The sequence below is a fragment of the Pleurodeles waltl genome, chromosome 10, assembly GCF_031143425.1.
Source record: "Pleurodeles waltl isolate 20211129_DDA chromosome 10, aPleWal1.hap1.20221129, whole genome shotgun sequence".
In the NCBI taxonomy this organism is placed as follows: domain Eukaryota; kingdom Metazoa; phylum Chordata; class Amphibia; order Caudata; family Salamandridae; genus Pleurodeles; species Pleurodeles waltl.
In genome coordinates, this window is record NC_090449.1 from 110,470,155 (window position 1) to 110,488,262 (window position 18,108).

An 18,108-nucleotide genomic window follows, 5' to 3' on the forward strand; every position below is an offset into this window, starting at 1 on the left:
TGATAATTGGCCACAAAATAAGTCTACACGTTTGTATTGTTGGCAACAAACATGTGCCAAGAAGGACGGTCTCACTTCCCAGAAACACATGGGGCAGAATTGTGGGTCCTCCTTGACAAGTGATAAGTGCAGATAAGTGCACACCTGAGGGTGGACCTCTGATCCCGTTCACGTTTCTGCAGCCTTGAAATAATTAGTGATGTTCCGACTGTGCCACGCTTCCACGGGAGCAGGTCCGGCACCGTGCAGGACTTTGTATTACTATTCTGTAAATACCACAATACATGCACTATAACTCTGGACTGTAGGTTTGACACCTGACTATCCATATAGGACACATAAGACAGAAGGCACCTATGCACCTTTCAGCATAAACATTTCTGTGACACCTGCATGCCCAGCTGCAGCGTCAACTTTACCTTGACATCGTCACAACATCAGCCCATACGACACATAACTCCTCCCGTGCATAACAGGTAACTCCAATGAGACATTGGAGGACTGAAGCAACTTTAGGATTACAAAGACTTCCAAACACTTTGACTAAACCCCACAGGACTATATCTTATGAACTTTAATGACCAGGTGGGAAATATGATGGTACGGTTGTACACAGCAAGCGGAACCAGGACGTGGAGTACACAGTCACCAGAAATGTGCACAGAAGAATCAACTAAAGGACAATAAAGCTCTATCTCAATATATTAATTTTAGCAAAATATTTAGATTCAGTTGTAGATAAACATTGCTTCCTGGAAATTTGAACCCAATACTTTATTAAACTGATTGACGCCACAACTATACTTGTATGCACAAACATTTGTGACTTCACGGATCCCCCACACAAAAGAGTGGGTAAGGATATGGTACAAAACGTAGATTGATATAAACAGGAGCACTTGGGCACAGGTCAAGGGACAGAAGCAGTGTAGAGTAGCATCAAGTAGGTACTCACTGGGCGAGCGGCCATGGAAGTAGTTATAATACTGAGACACATAAGTCAGGACACTAAGCCTGTCTGGCACTTTCAGCGCCACCATATCTTCAGCGTCCAGCAGGGCGGGAATTCCAAGCTGCTCCTCCGCGACGCGGAATGCCTGCAATGGGGCAGAAAGAACAAGAGTGAGTTTCAGGCGGACCAGGGAGCAGCATTGCTGTATAATAAAGGTTACACTGTTCCTGAAGAGAAAGGCATGGAAGACAGACAGTACACAGTTTACAACTCAGTTACCTGATATTTTCCTGTGTACACATCTCATATGCCAATTAGGAGTAGCCAAGGGTAGTAGCTGCTACTCATGTGTTGTTATTTACCATCCTTCTGCTGCCCCTGCTACCCTTGGCCTTTGGGGACATGTAAGCAGTGGCATGAAAAGGAAGGAACTGGGATCTAACAACCATGTTAACATTCTGTAGTTTCCACTCCTTCCCTTTTGACTAGTCCCGAAGCAGCAAATAGTGGGCGGGGCCAAGGGCGGGAAAAGGCATCCTCCCTACAGTGGAGGGTAAAGGGTACAAAGTGTCACTTTAGCTGCCTGTTCGTTTTGGTGAACGAATGCTATAGTCATCCCTTTTAATTTCTTATTTTTTTCAAGGCACAACCTCCATCTGCTCCACAATCCAAAGGTTTGGAGGCACGGAGGAGAAAAAATGGATCAAACATGTCAAGAACTAGCACTATTATGGCCTTCTATAGCACAACTTGTCATTTACCATGCACCATATACTCATTTAAGACGGACACCTCACATCTATGGCAGTAATTTATTGTACTTCCATCCCCTGGCTAGCTTCCACCATGTGGAAGAGGCTCCCATTCATATTATCCACTACAATAGGTGAAGTCCAACTCCAAGGAGGATGGCCTGCCCAATTAACCTCATCCCAGTAACTAACTCCAACATCTCTAATGCCAAAAAAGGTGATCACTGTCAAGCCGCTAAACTGCGCTCTGCTATACTGTAGATCTGCTGTTAGAAATGGGTTTTCTGGTTAGCTAGGGTCTGCACCTCGGTGAGGCAGGAACCACTAGTCTAGTCAGGGCTACTAAGTTACACATCAAAGATAACCTGTGCTCACCCCGGTAGCTTGGCATAGAGCAGTCAGGCTTATCCCAGCTGCAATTTGTAAAGCGCTTGCGCAAAAGATTCACACCTGTGACACAATAAATACAACACAAAAGCGACTCCACACAGGATCCTATGTCCACATAAGTACATGAAGCATGAGGATTGTGCTCAATATGCAATTACTGAAATGCTAAGTTTTATCCTGGTACTGTTAACATCAAAAACTACTGGCATTATCATCTCAGGGCATGACATGTAGCAGTAAGAAAACAAATCATTAAGGGTCCCCCTAAGGGCACGACCACAACATCATATTTCAGAATGACTCCTCAGGTGATGCAGCAGATTCGGAGGTTACAATCCACCAGGCTAGAAACGACACGAATCCCCATTCGTCATCATAATTGCCTAGACCACTGCAGGATACCAGCCTTACATGAATCACCACATCATCATGATGCAATGCCCTAGGGGTTCTCATGTACCTGATAGTTACTTTGACCCTCCTAGTATGATTTCAGGGTATAGTTTACGTGCCACCGAAGAAAAGAACCTCAGGCAGTGGGCAACTCCATCCGGGAAAATCATGTGCCGCAGGAGCACCTGCGCTGCTATTAGTGGTTATCCAGTAATGGTGACCTTCAAAGGCTAACTCTGTATGGAGGAGAGGTTCCAGAGTGTGGCCTTCCCCACGACTTCTAGAGTTAAAGTCCTGACTGCAACACTGCAAGGTGTCCCTGGGTCTTGCCCCAGGTAAGGAGATGAGGTGGGGAGGCTGCGCACCCTGCGCAGGGATGTGGAGTAACACTCATCACCCTATGCAGATAAAGGGCAAAAAGCAGCTGTGTGGAGCAACGGCGAGGCGGCCATCCATCAAAACATTGCTGCTGATCCTGCAAGCGCTTGTGCAGACAGGAGCGCTGCTCTGGTAGACCGGGCATGTTATGCTTGTGGACAGACCAAGCGCTTACCATGCACTAGTCTTTGCGTGAAGATAACGAGCAGGCACTAGTCTTCCATTTAGCACGTAAGGGGTGAAAGTAGTCACCCTCACCACACGCTTCTCCTTCAATAAAATAAAAGGTGAATCAAATCGCTGACCACCTTCCTTCTTGGCCCAGTTGGGAACGGAAGTGGGGAGCCTCTCTGGACCCTCTTAGACACCAGACTTCCAAATAAACAGGGGTGTGAGGAAGCAGCCCACCAGCCCTGGACAGCATTGGAGGGGGACACAAGGCAGGAATTATGCAGGCAGGCCAGCGCATAAAACGAGTAATGGTGGTTCCTCCTGGTAGTCCCTGTGGGGCCTCAGTCCTCCAAATGTCAGGGAGCAGCTGGCAGCAGGGCAACACACAGAAAAGCAATACTGATGAGTCCTTTGTGCCACCCAGCAGACACCAAGCAGCAGGGCCACAAACAGAATAGCAGTCCAGATGAGTCCTTTGTGTAGTCCAGTAGTCCTTCTGACGGAAGATCATTCCCAGGCCTAAAAATGCTCTAAAGCACTGGGTTACTGTCCTTACTTATACTCAAAATGCCCAGCTTCTAGAAGGTAGGAGAAGGTTCCAGCAAGATCTGACAAGTTCCAAGAATTTCCCTTCTCCCCTGCCCTGGCTTCAGATATCAGTAGGGGGTAAACCAGCCCTTTGTGTGAGTGCAGGACACAGCCTATACAAGTGTATAGTGTGCTCCGCCTCCCTCCCAGCAGAGGAAGACCAACAGTATGTAGCTATAACCCTGCCACACCCATCCCTCCGTGATGGATGGCTGTCTGGAGAGTATGCTCAAAGTGGAGCTGTCACCATGCCCTAGGACGTGGATTGGCATCATGCTGCAAAACACCAGAGTTGTAAGCACAGAGAAATACTCACTTTATAAAAGAGTCAATTCTAAAATAGTAATGTAAAATCTACCTGCACCAGAAAGCAGGATTTCACAGAAATTATCACTTAAACATATATAAGGGAACTCTCAATACAAACCTATGAGAGGGGCAGCACCCACAGAAGTGAAAAACGAAATAGGCTGTTTGCCACTGCTAGGACTTGTAACATATAAAAAATATATTTCCTGCCTTTTACATACACAGTAACCTGCCCACAGGGCAATCTAGGGACTACCTTAGGAGTGTCTTAGGTGTAGTGAAAACAGAGTTTAGCTTTGGCAAGTAGTTGACTTGCCAAGTAAACGTGGCTGTAAACTGTGCACGCAGGCCCTGTAGTGGCAGGCTGAGACAGGTTTGAGAGGCTACTTCCGTGGGTGGGGCAATCTGCGCTGCAGACCCACTATTTGCATTTAGTTAAAGGCCCTGGGTATATGGTATATCGCTTTACAGGGGACTTACAGGTAAAATAAATAAGTCAAACAGGTGAAAGGCAATTATATCAAGTTTTAGGGGTGGGAACACATACAGGTTAGCACTGGTTAGCAGTGGTAAAGTGCATGGAGTCCCAAAGCCAACAAAAAGAGGGTCAGAAAAATAGGAGGAGAAAGACAAAAGGTTTGGGGATTACCCTGCATAAACAGCCATTTCCAACATCTTCTGTCTCTATTTGGACCAATAGTTTAACCACCATCATAGGCTATGATCTAGACCTACTTATTCTTATACAGACACTAAAGAACCACTCCAAACAACCCCTCAGGAACATACTCATGCCACACAACTACTACATCATTGGAAAAGACCAGCCTGAAAACCGTGGAGTTGAACAGGCATCATTCCTAAATGTAACCTTGCATGCTACATAATCTTGAACAACATTTTCAGTACTTTGAACTTCTCCTTGCTGAAGTAATGGTTTTCCTTTTAGTTAACTTGTGATGACTCATCACCGCCTGCCACCCTGCAGTTAATAATTCCACCTTAAGCAATTACCTTACCAAACCTGTTATGTCACACCTATTTCTTTCTGCAAAGGTTCCCTGCTCATTTCAATATTAAATGGATTTAAACTATGAGCCCTGTTGCCACCTCTTTTCTGGATGCAAATAATAGGAGGCGACATTGTCAAAAGTAAAAAAAAAACAGTTGGCTTCAAAAATCCATTTTAGATCTTGGAAATACTAAAGAACATCTGGGGCAGGCCATTGCTCCCATCTTTATTTAACAGGCAAATCTCTCCCTGGTATCTTTCCTAATCTTGCTTCCCACCACACTCACAATTTCAACCAGTTTAGTAGTATGCTTGGATCTGAGGCTTCCAAAAAAGTGTCAGAGAGGCATAAATGACAAAGAGGACTCCGAGGTTTTATCCCCCTGATATTCATAGCATTTCATAGGCGATACACATTCCCTCTGTGAGAACTAGCATTCTACACTGAAAGAAATAGCACATGAGAAAAGCCCCTTGTTTGGGAAACTGGTCAATTAGACCAAAAACACCAGCCTCCAACTTATCTCCTAACCTACTTAACTTGTGTGCAGAACCGATAAAAGAAAGAGGAAATAATCAATTTAGCACTCATAATACACTATACTATAATAGACTACACCATATTATAATATATTATTATATTATATGCTTCTGAAGCATATATACTTAACACCCTGGCTGAATCACAATGAAATATACATTGAACATACGTTTCTTTAATTCAGCTGCTTTAAGGCTATTTTTCTCATCTCAACAATCAACCACAACCAAGGCAGTAGACTAGGCTAGACAGGCAGGGAAGTGAGGTGCAGGACATTAAACAGCTTTCTTACCTAAATCACTTGTTCTCCTAATAGATGAAAACCTTCACGTGAGTGATCACATTCAGGCCATGTCTAAGTCTGCGAGATACCCGCCACATACAATCAAGCACCCAAATCACATACTCGCCAGTCAAGAGCCAAAATCAGCAGCTCAGGCATTAAATAGGCTCATTGGTGCTCGTTTCCTTAAGAACCATCTTGCTCCAGTGAAAGCTGTGCCATATGCAACAGCCCATCACAAAACAAGCATTGACAATGCCAAATGGTCTTGCTTACCTTCACATACATGAAAAAGAGCAGGCTTCCTAGATCCTTCTCAGAAAACGCACCAAGGCTCTTAAGTACCTTACCCGCTCAAGAAAGCAAAGCACCCACATTTAACATATAAAAAAAAAAGTCTCAATTGAAAAAAAACATGCTTATAAAGAAATATCGTAAGAATTATACAGGTGTCTTTGTGGTATCTAATTACTGTTTCTCGGGCCCCATTTGTGTTTTCGAACCCATTTACATGATTATGGTTTAATCCGAGTGGCTTGTTTCCCTCCACCAATAGGGCAGTCTGCGCTCATTGCCACATGCAGAATTAGGCCCCAGGAACAAAGCGCATCTCATATGAAAAGGATGATATACGTAGGACTTCTCCCGATGACTTCCAAGCTACCGGATTTCAGACACCTTGTTCTATTGTACTGGTGGGTCTGATGATCTTCTTGCCATCTGAGCGCAGTCACAAGGTTTAATTTGGATAAGATATTAATGACTCAATTAAAATCTACATTTTCGTAAACTGGATTATTTTTTGCTGCACTACAACACAGCTACACAACTAATTTTAATATCACTACTATGTAAACATTTGTCAACCTTTGTATACCACTAGGTGAACCGCCTTACATCACTATTATGCAAACTTTTTTTATGTTTCACTTCAAGCATATTTCTCTGATTCAGGTTCACCTTGTCGCCTATATTAAACCATGTACTGCATTTCTTAACTTGTTTAGGCTAGGTCCCAGCTATGCAAAAACCGGTATAAATAAAAAATTAAGGGCAACACCATCGGTGGCAAAGAACATTGATCGAGTCATGAACAGCAAAATAAATAAACTGGCTTATAAACCCTGAAAAAATACTGGGTGAAAAGAGGCTTTCAGGAGGCTTTCAGCAGCCTGGGGCGTACAGTTCCTCCATTCACAAGGAATGCTCTTCATCTTACGTCATGCCAAACTGTCGAGTGAAATTATTTTTGGCTGGAACATTCAGTAGGTCTTCAAGTCTGGCCACATTACAGAAAGTACATTAATACAAATTTAGGAAAAACCTCAAGCGCAGGGTGGGAATTTCAACCTAAAGGGCAGTGCTCGACACAGGAAAAATTATGAAACCAGGTAAACACCTTCACTTCGTTCCTGGCTGCTGTCTGCTGAAGTTTCTAAAGTTCATTCATTCTAAAGCAGTTCTAACTGATCATTCAGAATAATTAACTCAAAGTTGGAAGCATTTACCAATCCAGTTTAGTACAAGGCAAGGCTCACCCAGGATAGGAATCCATGTTTATGGCTCAATTCCCAAACTGAGAGAAAGAAAGAGTCATACTGTCTCATATGGGCAGCTCAGACTAGTTTGAGCAAAGGCGTTCTCGTGCGTGGGTTGCGAGAAGAACAAGCAATAGTTTCTCCATCTTGGAACCATTCCAGGCTTTCAGAAGTAGAAGAAGCGTTCACGTCAACACTTCCACCACTGCAAAGCCAACAGCTGCATGTACAGTCAACCAGAAAAGACCCAATGGAAATGTCATACTTCATGAATCATGACAGACGGCCGAGTAGGATCTGGGTACGGCTTCAGGCGTATTCTTTGGGGATTCAAATCCGAAGAAAGGAAATGTATGTTAAGACAATGGGACAAACCTGTGCTGCACCAAGATTACCAGAAAAACAATGAATGATCAAGGAAAGAATACTCACTACTCAACCTCAGAGATAAGGCAATGCACTCATTCCCTATAAATTGTATCCTTTGCAAACTGATCTTGTGGCTTCTTTCCCATGAGAATCTACCAGTTGTTTGTAAAGGGTTGTGCTCATCGGTTCTTGTCCAACCTACGAGTGACTCAAGGCACAGAACACTGAAGTCGACTCTGCCTTGGCCTCCCTTTGCCTCAGAAGAGTCCTCGTGCATCTCTGCAGTGTAAGTTACTAGGTATGGAGTATGTTGAGTGGCACTAAGCCTTTACTTTTGCCTTTACTCCCCTAGTGCCTTCCTTAGATGTCCTAATGAGCAGCACCAGGAGCTGTAAAGGCAGGCCTCATGAGTTTAAAGAAACTACACAAAGAAAATGTTTGTCCCCCTTGAACACACAGCCTAGTCAATGCATTTGAAGAAACAAAAAATGCCCGAAATGAGTGTGTCAGCATAGAAAAGATGACATCAAACTGAGACTACGGGTATTTATTAGATTTGTGAAGAATTCCTCCCTTTTTGTTTACCGCTACACAACCAGGAGAAAGTGCAGCTCTTCCTGAACCCCGCCGACCAGGTGATAGTGCAGCACTGTCTAAATAATACATCCGCGCCAACCCTCCAAGACTTGACATAGCTACAGAGGTTTGCAGAGAAACAGTCTGTGCTCCTCGTACAAAATGTAATGAAAGTGTAATGAGGTTTCAGAGTGCAGAGACTCATAATAACACAATATCCTTAGAAATCCTGCCTCAGGCAAGGAAGTGCAAGTCTCCAGCGACATGATGAGGGTGTTTGCAGGAACGTGCATCTTCTCCACATGGGCCGCGGAGCAGGTTCCTTGTCCTGGATAGGTGTGCTGCCATGTAGGCAGAGCACAATATGAGTATTCAATGTCTTTAAGGTAAATAACAATGGCGTGCACAGTAGCCTGATCTGACGCAATACCTCTAACTACGCACTCTCTATGTACACTGCTCATCATCTAAGCAATGACAGCCAAGTTTTTAACATTTGCACAATGCAAGCCAATTCACTCAAACGGAGTATCAACTTTTGAATATTATTATTCTTTATGGCACAGGTTCAAATCCTTTAGGAAGAAAGCAAGGAAGGAAGGGATAGAGGATGTCCGCGCAGCCGTGGAAGGTCGAGTTACTGGAAGGAAGACGGGCAGAGTCACACCTATTCATTCAGATTTTCTCTGCGCCAGGAAGGGCCATATAGTTAGTAGATTTTTCATTATAAGTTTTTACTTGACAAAATAAATAACACCAAATAAACAAAAGCCCAGGAAGGAGGAACCACTACACCTCAACCAGTGGACTGTCAACAAGGAGTGATAACTCTTGGACCACTTACCCTACTTACTTGATGTTCTCCAAAACTCTGATCTCAATGTCTGATACATCTGAATCCACCAATGGACGAGTCCTCATGGTTTGGCAGTCCCCGGTTTTAATGTCAACTCTCATTGAAAGTCCTGCACAGCTGATGGTTGGAGAGGGGGACCCCACCACTGTCCACCATTTCCCAACATTAATAATGTATTCCCCCACCATGACAGAGCAGTTAATGGTTCACGATTGCTCACGCCACACAGCTATGAGGCTGAGCTGTTTCTAATGCCCAACATTATGAGCACAGTACAGCCAATGGTTGTTAGCTATATGTACCAGTAATTGTATTTAATCCATACTATTTACCACTTATAATAAGCTACGGTAACTTAAGTACAACACAGAAGTATTTTAACAATGTGACAAGAGTGCCTAAATCACTGATTATGCATATCCAGGATTCCAATAGCTTTCTGTTCCTAGATAACTGAATATGCATTTCCAGGATATAAATCGCTTGCTGTGCCTAGGGCACTGATTATGCATATTCAGGACTGAAGTAGCTTTCTGTGCCTAGACACTGATTGTGCATAGCTAGGATTCAAGTGCTTTGTGTTCCTAGGTCAATGATTACGCATTTTCAGGACGGGAGAAACTTTCTTTCTGTGCACAGATCACTAATTATGCATATACAGGACTGAAGTAGCTTTATGTGCCTAGACACTGAAAGTGCAGATCCAGGATTCAAGTAGCTTTCAGTTCATAGATCAATGGTTATGCATATCCATTATTGAAGTAGTTTTCTGTGTCTAGATCACTGATTGTGAATATCCAAGATTGAAGTAGTTTTCTGTGCCTAGATCACTGATTATGCATATCCAGGACTGAAGTAGCTGTCTGTGCCAAGATCACCTGTTATGCATATCAAGGACTGAAGTAGCTTTCTGTGCCGAGATCACTGATCGTGCATATCCAGGAGTCAAGTCGTTATCTGTTCCTAGATCACTGATTATGTCTATCCAAGATGGAAGTACCTTTCTGTGCCTAGAACACGGATTATGCACATCCAGGACTGAAGTCGCTTTCTGTTGAAAGATTCATTTATTGACCTTGTCATCATTGCAGTTATTGTGCCTGCGGTATACTGTACTATATATATAGGCAGCAAGGTTTCCATAAGGCTCATTTTACAAGGACCTTGGAGAGTCCGGCAAAGCTTCCTGCGTACCTCTCCTGCACCAGTTCTGGGTAGCAAAGGGGATATCGGGTGTCCTACTGAGGAGGTCATGTGAGTACTGAGGGTTAATGGAGTGGAGAGACCACCAGGGGTCAGGATGAGGAAGTTTGGTGGGGGAAGTGTTGAAAAAAGGTGCCTTGAGATAGTGGTGACGAGAGAGGATGGGGAGACCTGCAAGTGGTATGCAGGGACAGTGGTCGTTGGCACTGTGGGAAGAGAGGAGAGGGAAGAGGGTTATCTCAGGGTGGGAGCAGGCGATCAACAGATATAATGGATGAGGTAGTGCATGAGGTCTAGGTTAGCGGCAAAGGTGGCCCACCAGTTTATGTCCTATGTAGGTCTTGGACTCCTAGGGCTGGAATTCCACACTAAAATGACATGTCAAATTATCTGGTGCTGAATTGCCACACAGTATTTATCAGAGAGCTCAATCACCTTTTACTTGGCCATGTAGAGGTGTAATGTAATTGTGTCTCAAACATCCTTGTGAACACGCAATTCTTTCAGTACAAATTTGAATAAAAACACTAACGACAGGAAAGAGACTCGTCCTCTGGAAGTACAGCAGAATGGAATGTCCAAAATGTGCTACCTGAGCAGGAATGTAGACTGATCTTGTGAACCTTCTAAACAAAATAATGTGCACAGTCTCTCCAAAATCAGTCGGAAGGATGAATTAATGAATCATTTTATAAAGCGCGAAAGCTGCTCCAAAAGGAGTGTCCTGGAGCCAAGTTGTAGCAAGACACAAAAAGGAAAAGCCTCCGGATATAAGATTTAGGCCCATATTAAGGCTCTCTAAAAAGGTGAGTCTTCAGAGGGGCCTTACAAGTAGCCTCTGTTGTTGTACTCCTAATATGTCCAGGAAGAAAATTCCAAGGTTTTAGGGGCAAAAAAAGATAAGGAACGACCACCTGCTCTAGGCTTTATGGATCTTCGGGATGCGTAGCAAATCCTGCCGGCCCGAATGAAGCACTCTGCAGGGATGATAACTTTTAATTTTGTCACAGATGTATGCGGGGCCTTTCATTTGAGTAGCCCTAAACGTGATCAGGAGAGCTTTAAATTTTACTCTTTGGTTGATGGGAAGCCAGTAGAGGGTTTTCAGGCCATTACACATTGTTTGATGTTTTGGGATGTTCAAAACCAATCTGATTGTTGTGTTCTGAACCCACTCTAATCTGTTAATCCAGTCTTGGGGAGATCCGAGAAGCAACACATTAGCACAATCAAGCCTTAATGTAATTAGAGCGTGGGTGATAGTTTTTTGAGTATGTTCAGGCAGAAATGTAAGTGTCTTTCTCCGAGATTTCATTAAAAGATACTGCATTGTTTAGTTTTACCCCCATATTGTTGACAGTGGTGGAAGATTTCAGAGGTTGACCAAGTTGTGTAGGCCAAAGATGGGAGAAATCCAATATATAGGATGTACCAAATATTATAATCTCAGACTTTTCAGAGTTTAAACAGAGTCAGCTTTTGTGTATCCACTCCACTACTGCTGATAACAGCCCTGAAAGTTAGCTGTGACAGAGACATCCAAGTGTTTGAACCCATACATCAACTGGGTGTCACTGGCATAAAACACCACGATGAATCCTGAGGATTGTGCAATGGCAGCAAGGGGGGGCATATAGATATTTAAGAGAATTGGGGTAAAAGCAGTGCCCTGGGGTACTGCCTAATTGACCTCTCTGTAATCCAAAGTGAAAGTGGGAAGATGTACTGCTTAGCTTTCGGTTGGAAATTAAAGATTTTAAACATTTCCAAACTGTGCAGACTATTTTTGCATTCTCCATCCTCTGGAATAAAATGTCATGCAACACTGTGTCAAAAGTGAGAGATAGGTCAAGCAAGGTGATTATGGAGCTAGTTCCCAGGTCAAAATCAGGTTTTAATTAAATCTGTCACTTCTAAGATGCCAACTCTTTACTGAAGCCAGCACGGAAACCATATTGTGAAGGGTGTAAAACGTTAGCCTCCTCAAAGTAAATGGTAATGTGACGAATGACCAGGGACTCCAGCATCTTCCCACAGGGCTGGGAGAAGAGAAATGGGTCTTTAGTTAACTGAACTTGAAGGGTCCAGATTGGGGTTTTGTTTAAAAGAGGAAGGGCCAGTGCCTCTTTTCAACAAGCTGGCACTGTGCCAGATTCAAGGGAGAGGTTAAAAGGTGATTTGATCTGTGGGTTCATGGACTAAACTGCCCGTTTAAGAATATGCAGTGGGCAAACACTTGCTTTGTGAATCATATATAGTCCTACATGGAGATCTTCACAAAGGAAGTTAGTTGAAAGTTCGAAGTCTTAGAAACAGACCGATGTGTCATAGTCAGAGCTTCTTTATTATTTGTGATTTCGGAATACATGTTAAAAACTTAGGGCTTCGTTACAAGTCTGGCGGTCACTAGACTGCCAGACTTGCGGATGGCAGTCAGACTGCCAACAATACAGCAGTCCGACCATCACATTACAACCATGGCGACCGGGCTGCCAGAGAAACCCCAGGTGTCTGGAGGTGGCGGCAGTCCTAATCCGCCAGGGCAGCGCTGCAAGCAGTGCTACCCTGGGGATTATGACCCCCTTCTCCACCAGCGGTTTCATGGTGGTAACACAGTGATGAAAATGATGGTGGAGGACGGCAGCAGGTACCCCCAGGGGGGTGCCCTACACTGCCCGTACACTTGGCATGGGCAGTGTAGGGGCCCTCCTGGCCATCCACCTCACAATGTTCACTGTTGGGTGCCTCTGCACCCTGTGCTCTACAGCATTGCTGCCAGCTCAATTAAGAGCCAGAGACAATGCTGCAAGCTGTTTCCCGCTGCTCCTGCGGGCAGAAACTCAGGTTTATTCCTGCTGACCTAGCGGAAACTCTTAAACGGGCCAGTGCGGAGGTAGGCTGTATGGTGGCAACCTCCCCATCTAAAGTTAGGCAGACGGTGTAAACCGTCCACCAAACTCATTATCGGTCCTTTTGTCATGAAAAGATTCTGGCAAACTATTAACAAACTTTTGTGACAAAGGATTTAGAAAATAGTTTACTATTTTAATAACTGTTGAAAGGGCATTTTCAGCCTCGTCGATTTGTTTAGTGACCAACATGCATTAGCTTTTTTTATATTATTACCAAACTGGTTAAGGTCAAATTTATAACGGAGTTTGTCTTCCTCCAGAAAATTGGGGTCTCACTGTTTGCTACACAAATGGTGATCTGCACATCATTAGTGTGAATCCATGTAAACGTGCCTCAGCATTTCATCCTTCCAGGAGTACCATTAAACTGGGCAATAGTAACACATGTAGCATGTTATTCATAGCGCTTAGAAACAGCAGAAGTGGGGTATGAAGTGCTACGTAAAAAAACGAGTTATTAAGTCTTTTGACTGTCATCATCACACTGGAACCACTGGATGTACTAATACCGAAAACCTAACAAACCTGATTAACAAAGGTTTTTCCATGATAAATCAGAACAATTGAAAAAAGCAGATCAGTGTACTTTTGCAACCAGAAATGCAATATAAGCATCATGAGTTTTCACAAAGTGCATTGATGTTTCCACAGACACAGGAGACACCTAGGCCCCGATTATGAGTGGGAGCTATAATTGATTTCATCTGCTAAAATCACAATCCCCGGGGTTGAGAAGTTCACCGGTGTGAGAAATAGCATGTATTCCAAGTTTGGGGGTGATAACTCGCAGATTTTAGGACTTATTGCACCAAAACCTTTATTTTAAGATAAAACGTACCGTTTTACCCTGTTAAATGGTAGCAGGTTTAACTTTGGAATCCCCAACACAACTCTAAATTCGGATCCGTAAACACAGGGGTTGGCGCAGTGGTCGGGAAACAAGAACTCCCTCACAATCAGGCCCTTAGTAGGGAAGAAGCCTTCCTTCCCACAGCAGTGTCATGGGATGCTTCAAGGAGGTCGATGCAAGCGGACTGACTACTAACAATGCCACTAACAGGCGACATTCACAGCCGCTACCTAAGTGTGAGTTGAGGTATTTTCATGGACCGTTCCATTCCTTCCCTCACTTGTCTCTCGGGGTCGGTGATGGGGTGGTGAGTAAACCTAGACCTTTACTAGGGAAAATAGGTTCCGAGTGAAGTAGAAATATTCAAAGAACATGTAAGAAATACGTTTTTGGTAAAACCGAACCAGTTTCATAGACCTAAGCATGCACAGTGGCGCAAAATACAGAAAGTTTGCACAACGTGGGTTTATAAAAAAAATACCAGGTTTACAGCAGAATGCATCTATATAACAGCCTTACACCAGAATGTACCCATATACCAGGCTTACACCAGAATGCATCTCTATACCAGGCTTACACCAGAATGCATCTCTATACCAGGTTTACAGCACAATGTATCTCTATACCAAACTTACACCAGAATGTATCTCTATACCAGGCTTACACCAGAACGTATCTATATACCAGGCTTACACCAGAATGAATCTCTATACCAGGCTTACACCAGAATGCATCTCTATACCAGGCTTACACCAGAACGTATCTCTATACCAGGCTTACACCAGAATGCATCTCTATACCGGGCTTACTGCAGAATGTATCTATATACCAAACTTACACCAGAATGTATCTATATACCGGGCTTACACCAGAATGTATCTATATACCGGGCTTACACAGAATGTATCCATATACCAGGCTTACACCAGAATGTATCTCTATACCAGGCTTACACCAGAATGTATCTATATACCGGGCTTACACCAGAACGTATCTATATATCAGGCTTACACCAGAATGAATCTCTATACCGGGCTTACACCAGAACGTATCTATATACCAGGCTTACACCAGAATGAATCTCTATACCAGGCTTACACCAGAATGCATCTCTATACCAGGCTTACACCAGAATGCATCTCTATACCAGGCTTACACCAGAATGCATCTCTATACCAGGCTTACACCAGAATGCATCTCTATACCAGGCTTACACCAGAATGTATCTCTATACCAGGCTTACCGCAGAATGTATCTATATACCAAACTTACACCAGAATGTATCTATATACCGGGCTTACACCAGAATGTATCTATATACCGGGCTTACACCAGAATGTATCTATATACCGGGCTTACACCAGAATGTATCTATATACCGGGCTTACACCAGAATGTATCTATATACCAGGCTTACATCAGAATGCATCTATATACCAGGCTTACACCAGAATGTATCTATATACCAGGCTTACACCAGAACGTATCTCTATACCGGGCTTACACCAGAACGTATCTCTATACCGGGCTTACACCAGAATGAATCTCTATACCGGGCTTACACCAGAATGAATCTCTATACCGGGCTTACACCAGAATGTATCTCTATACCAGGCTTACACCAGAACGTATCTCTATACCAGGCTTACACCAGAGCGTATCTATATACAAGGCTTACACTAGAATGCATCTATATACCAGGCTTACAGCAGAATGTATCTCTATACCAAACTTACACCAGAATGTATCTATATACCAGGCTTACACCAGAATGTATCCATATACCGGGCTTACACCAGAATGTATCCATATACCGGGCTTACACCAGAATGAATCCATGTACCAGGCTTACACCAGAATGTATCTATATACCAGGCTTACACCAGAATGAATAAATACGCCAGGCTTTCACCAGAATGTATCCATATACTGGGCTTACACCAGGATGTATCTATATACCAGAATGTATCTCTATACCAGGCTTACACCAGAACGTATCTATATACCAGGCTTACACCAGAATGTATCTCTATACCAGGCTTACAGCAGAATGTATCTATATACCAGGCTTACAGCAGAATGTATCTATATACCAGGCTTACAGCAGAATGTATCTATATACCAAACTTACACCAGAATGTATCTATATACCAAACTTACACCAGAATGTATCTCTATACCCTGCTTACACCAGAATGTATCCATACACCAGAATGTATCCATATACCAGAATGTATCTCTATACCAGGCTTACACCAGAACGTATCTATATACCAGGCTTACACCAGAATGTATCTCCATACCAGCCTTACAGCAGAATGTATCTATATACCAGGCTTACAGCAGAATGTATCTATATACCAAACTTACACCAGAATGTATCTATGTACCAGGCTTACTCCAGAATGTATCTATATACCAGGCTTACTCCAGAATGTATCCATATACCGGGCTTACACCTGGATGTATCTATATACCGGGCTTACACCAGAATGTATCCATACACCAGAATGTATCCATATACCGGGCTTACACCAGAATGTATCTATATACCAGGCATACACCAGAATGTATCTATATACCAGGCTTACACCAGAATGTATCTATATACCAGGCTTACACCAGAATGTATCCATATACCGGGCTTACACCTGGATGTATCTATATACCGGGCTTACTCCAGAATGTATCCATATACCGGGCTTACACCTGGATGTATCTATATACCGGGCTTACACCAGAATGTATCCATACACCAGAATGTATCCATATACCGGGCTTACACCAGAATGTATCTATATACCAGGCTTACACCAGAATGTATCTATATACCAGGCTTACACCAGAATGTATCTATATACCAGGCTTACACCAGAATGTATCTATATACCAGGCTTACACCAGAATGTATCCATATACCGGGCTTACACCTGGATGTATCTATATACCGGGCTTACACCAGAATGTATCTATATACCGGGCTTACACCAGAATGTATCCATATACTGGGCTTACACCAGAATGTATCTATATACCAGGCTTACACCAGAATGTATCCATATACCGGGCTTACACCAGAATGTATCCATACACAAGAATGTATCCATATACCGGGCTTACACCAGAATGTATCTATATACAAGGCTTACACCAGAATGTATCCATATACCGGGTTTACACCAGAATGAATACATATACCAGGCTTACACTAGAATGCATCTATATACCGGGCTTACACCAGAATGTATCCATACACAAGAATGAATTTATATACCAGGCTTACACCAGAATGTATCTATATACAAGGCTTACACCAGAATGTATCCATATACCGGGTTTACACCAGAATGAATCCATATACCAGGCTTACACTAGAATGCATCTATATACCAGGCTTACACTAGAATGCATCTATATACCAGGCTTACACCAGAATGTATCCATACACAAGAATGTATCCATATACCGGGCTCACACCAGAATGTATCCATACACAAGAATGTATCTATATACCAGGCTTACACCAGAATGTATCTATATACAAAGGCTTACACCAGAATATATCCATATACCGGGTTTACACCAGAATGAATCCATATACCAGGCTTACACTAGAATGCATCTATATACCAGGCTTACACCAGAATGAATAAATATACCAGGCTTACACCAGAATGTATCCATACACAAGAATGTATCCATATACCGGGCTTACACCAGAATGTATCCATATACCGGGCTTACACCAGAATGTATCTATATACCAGGCTTACACCAGAATGTATCCCTATACCAGGCTTACACCAGAATGTATCCATATACCGGGTTTACACCAGAATGAATCCATATACCAGGCTTACACTAGAATGCATCTATATACCAGGCTTACACCAGAATGAATAAATATACCAGGCTTACACCAGAATGTATCCATACACAAGAATGTATCCATATACCGGGCTTACACCAGAATGTATCTATATACCAGGCTTACACCAGAATGTATCCATATACCAGGCTTACACCAGAATGTAT

At 43.1% G+C, this 18,108-nt stretch overlaps 1 protein-coding gene across 4 annotated transcripts in view; it reads right to left on the minus strand.

Annotated features, from left to right (window-relative positions):
- The window catches only part of MICALL2 (MICAL like 2), a 162,676-nt gene that overhangs the window by 82,987 nt on the left and 61,581 nt on the right, over positions 1–18,108 (minus strand). For all 4 annotated transcript variants that reach the window (XM_069209900.1, XM_069209903.1, XM_069209901.1 and 1 more), the window contains exon 3: positions 956–1,097. In XM_069209900.1, coding sequence (XP_069066001.1) covers positions 956–1,097 — 142 coding nt within the window. The remainder of the gene's footprint in view (positions 1–955; positions 1,098–18,108) is intronic.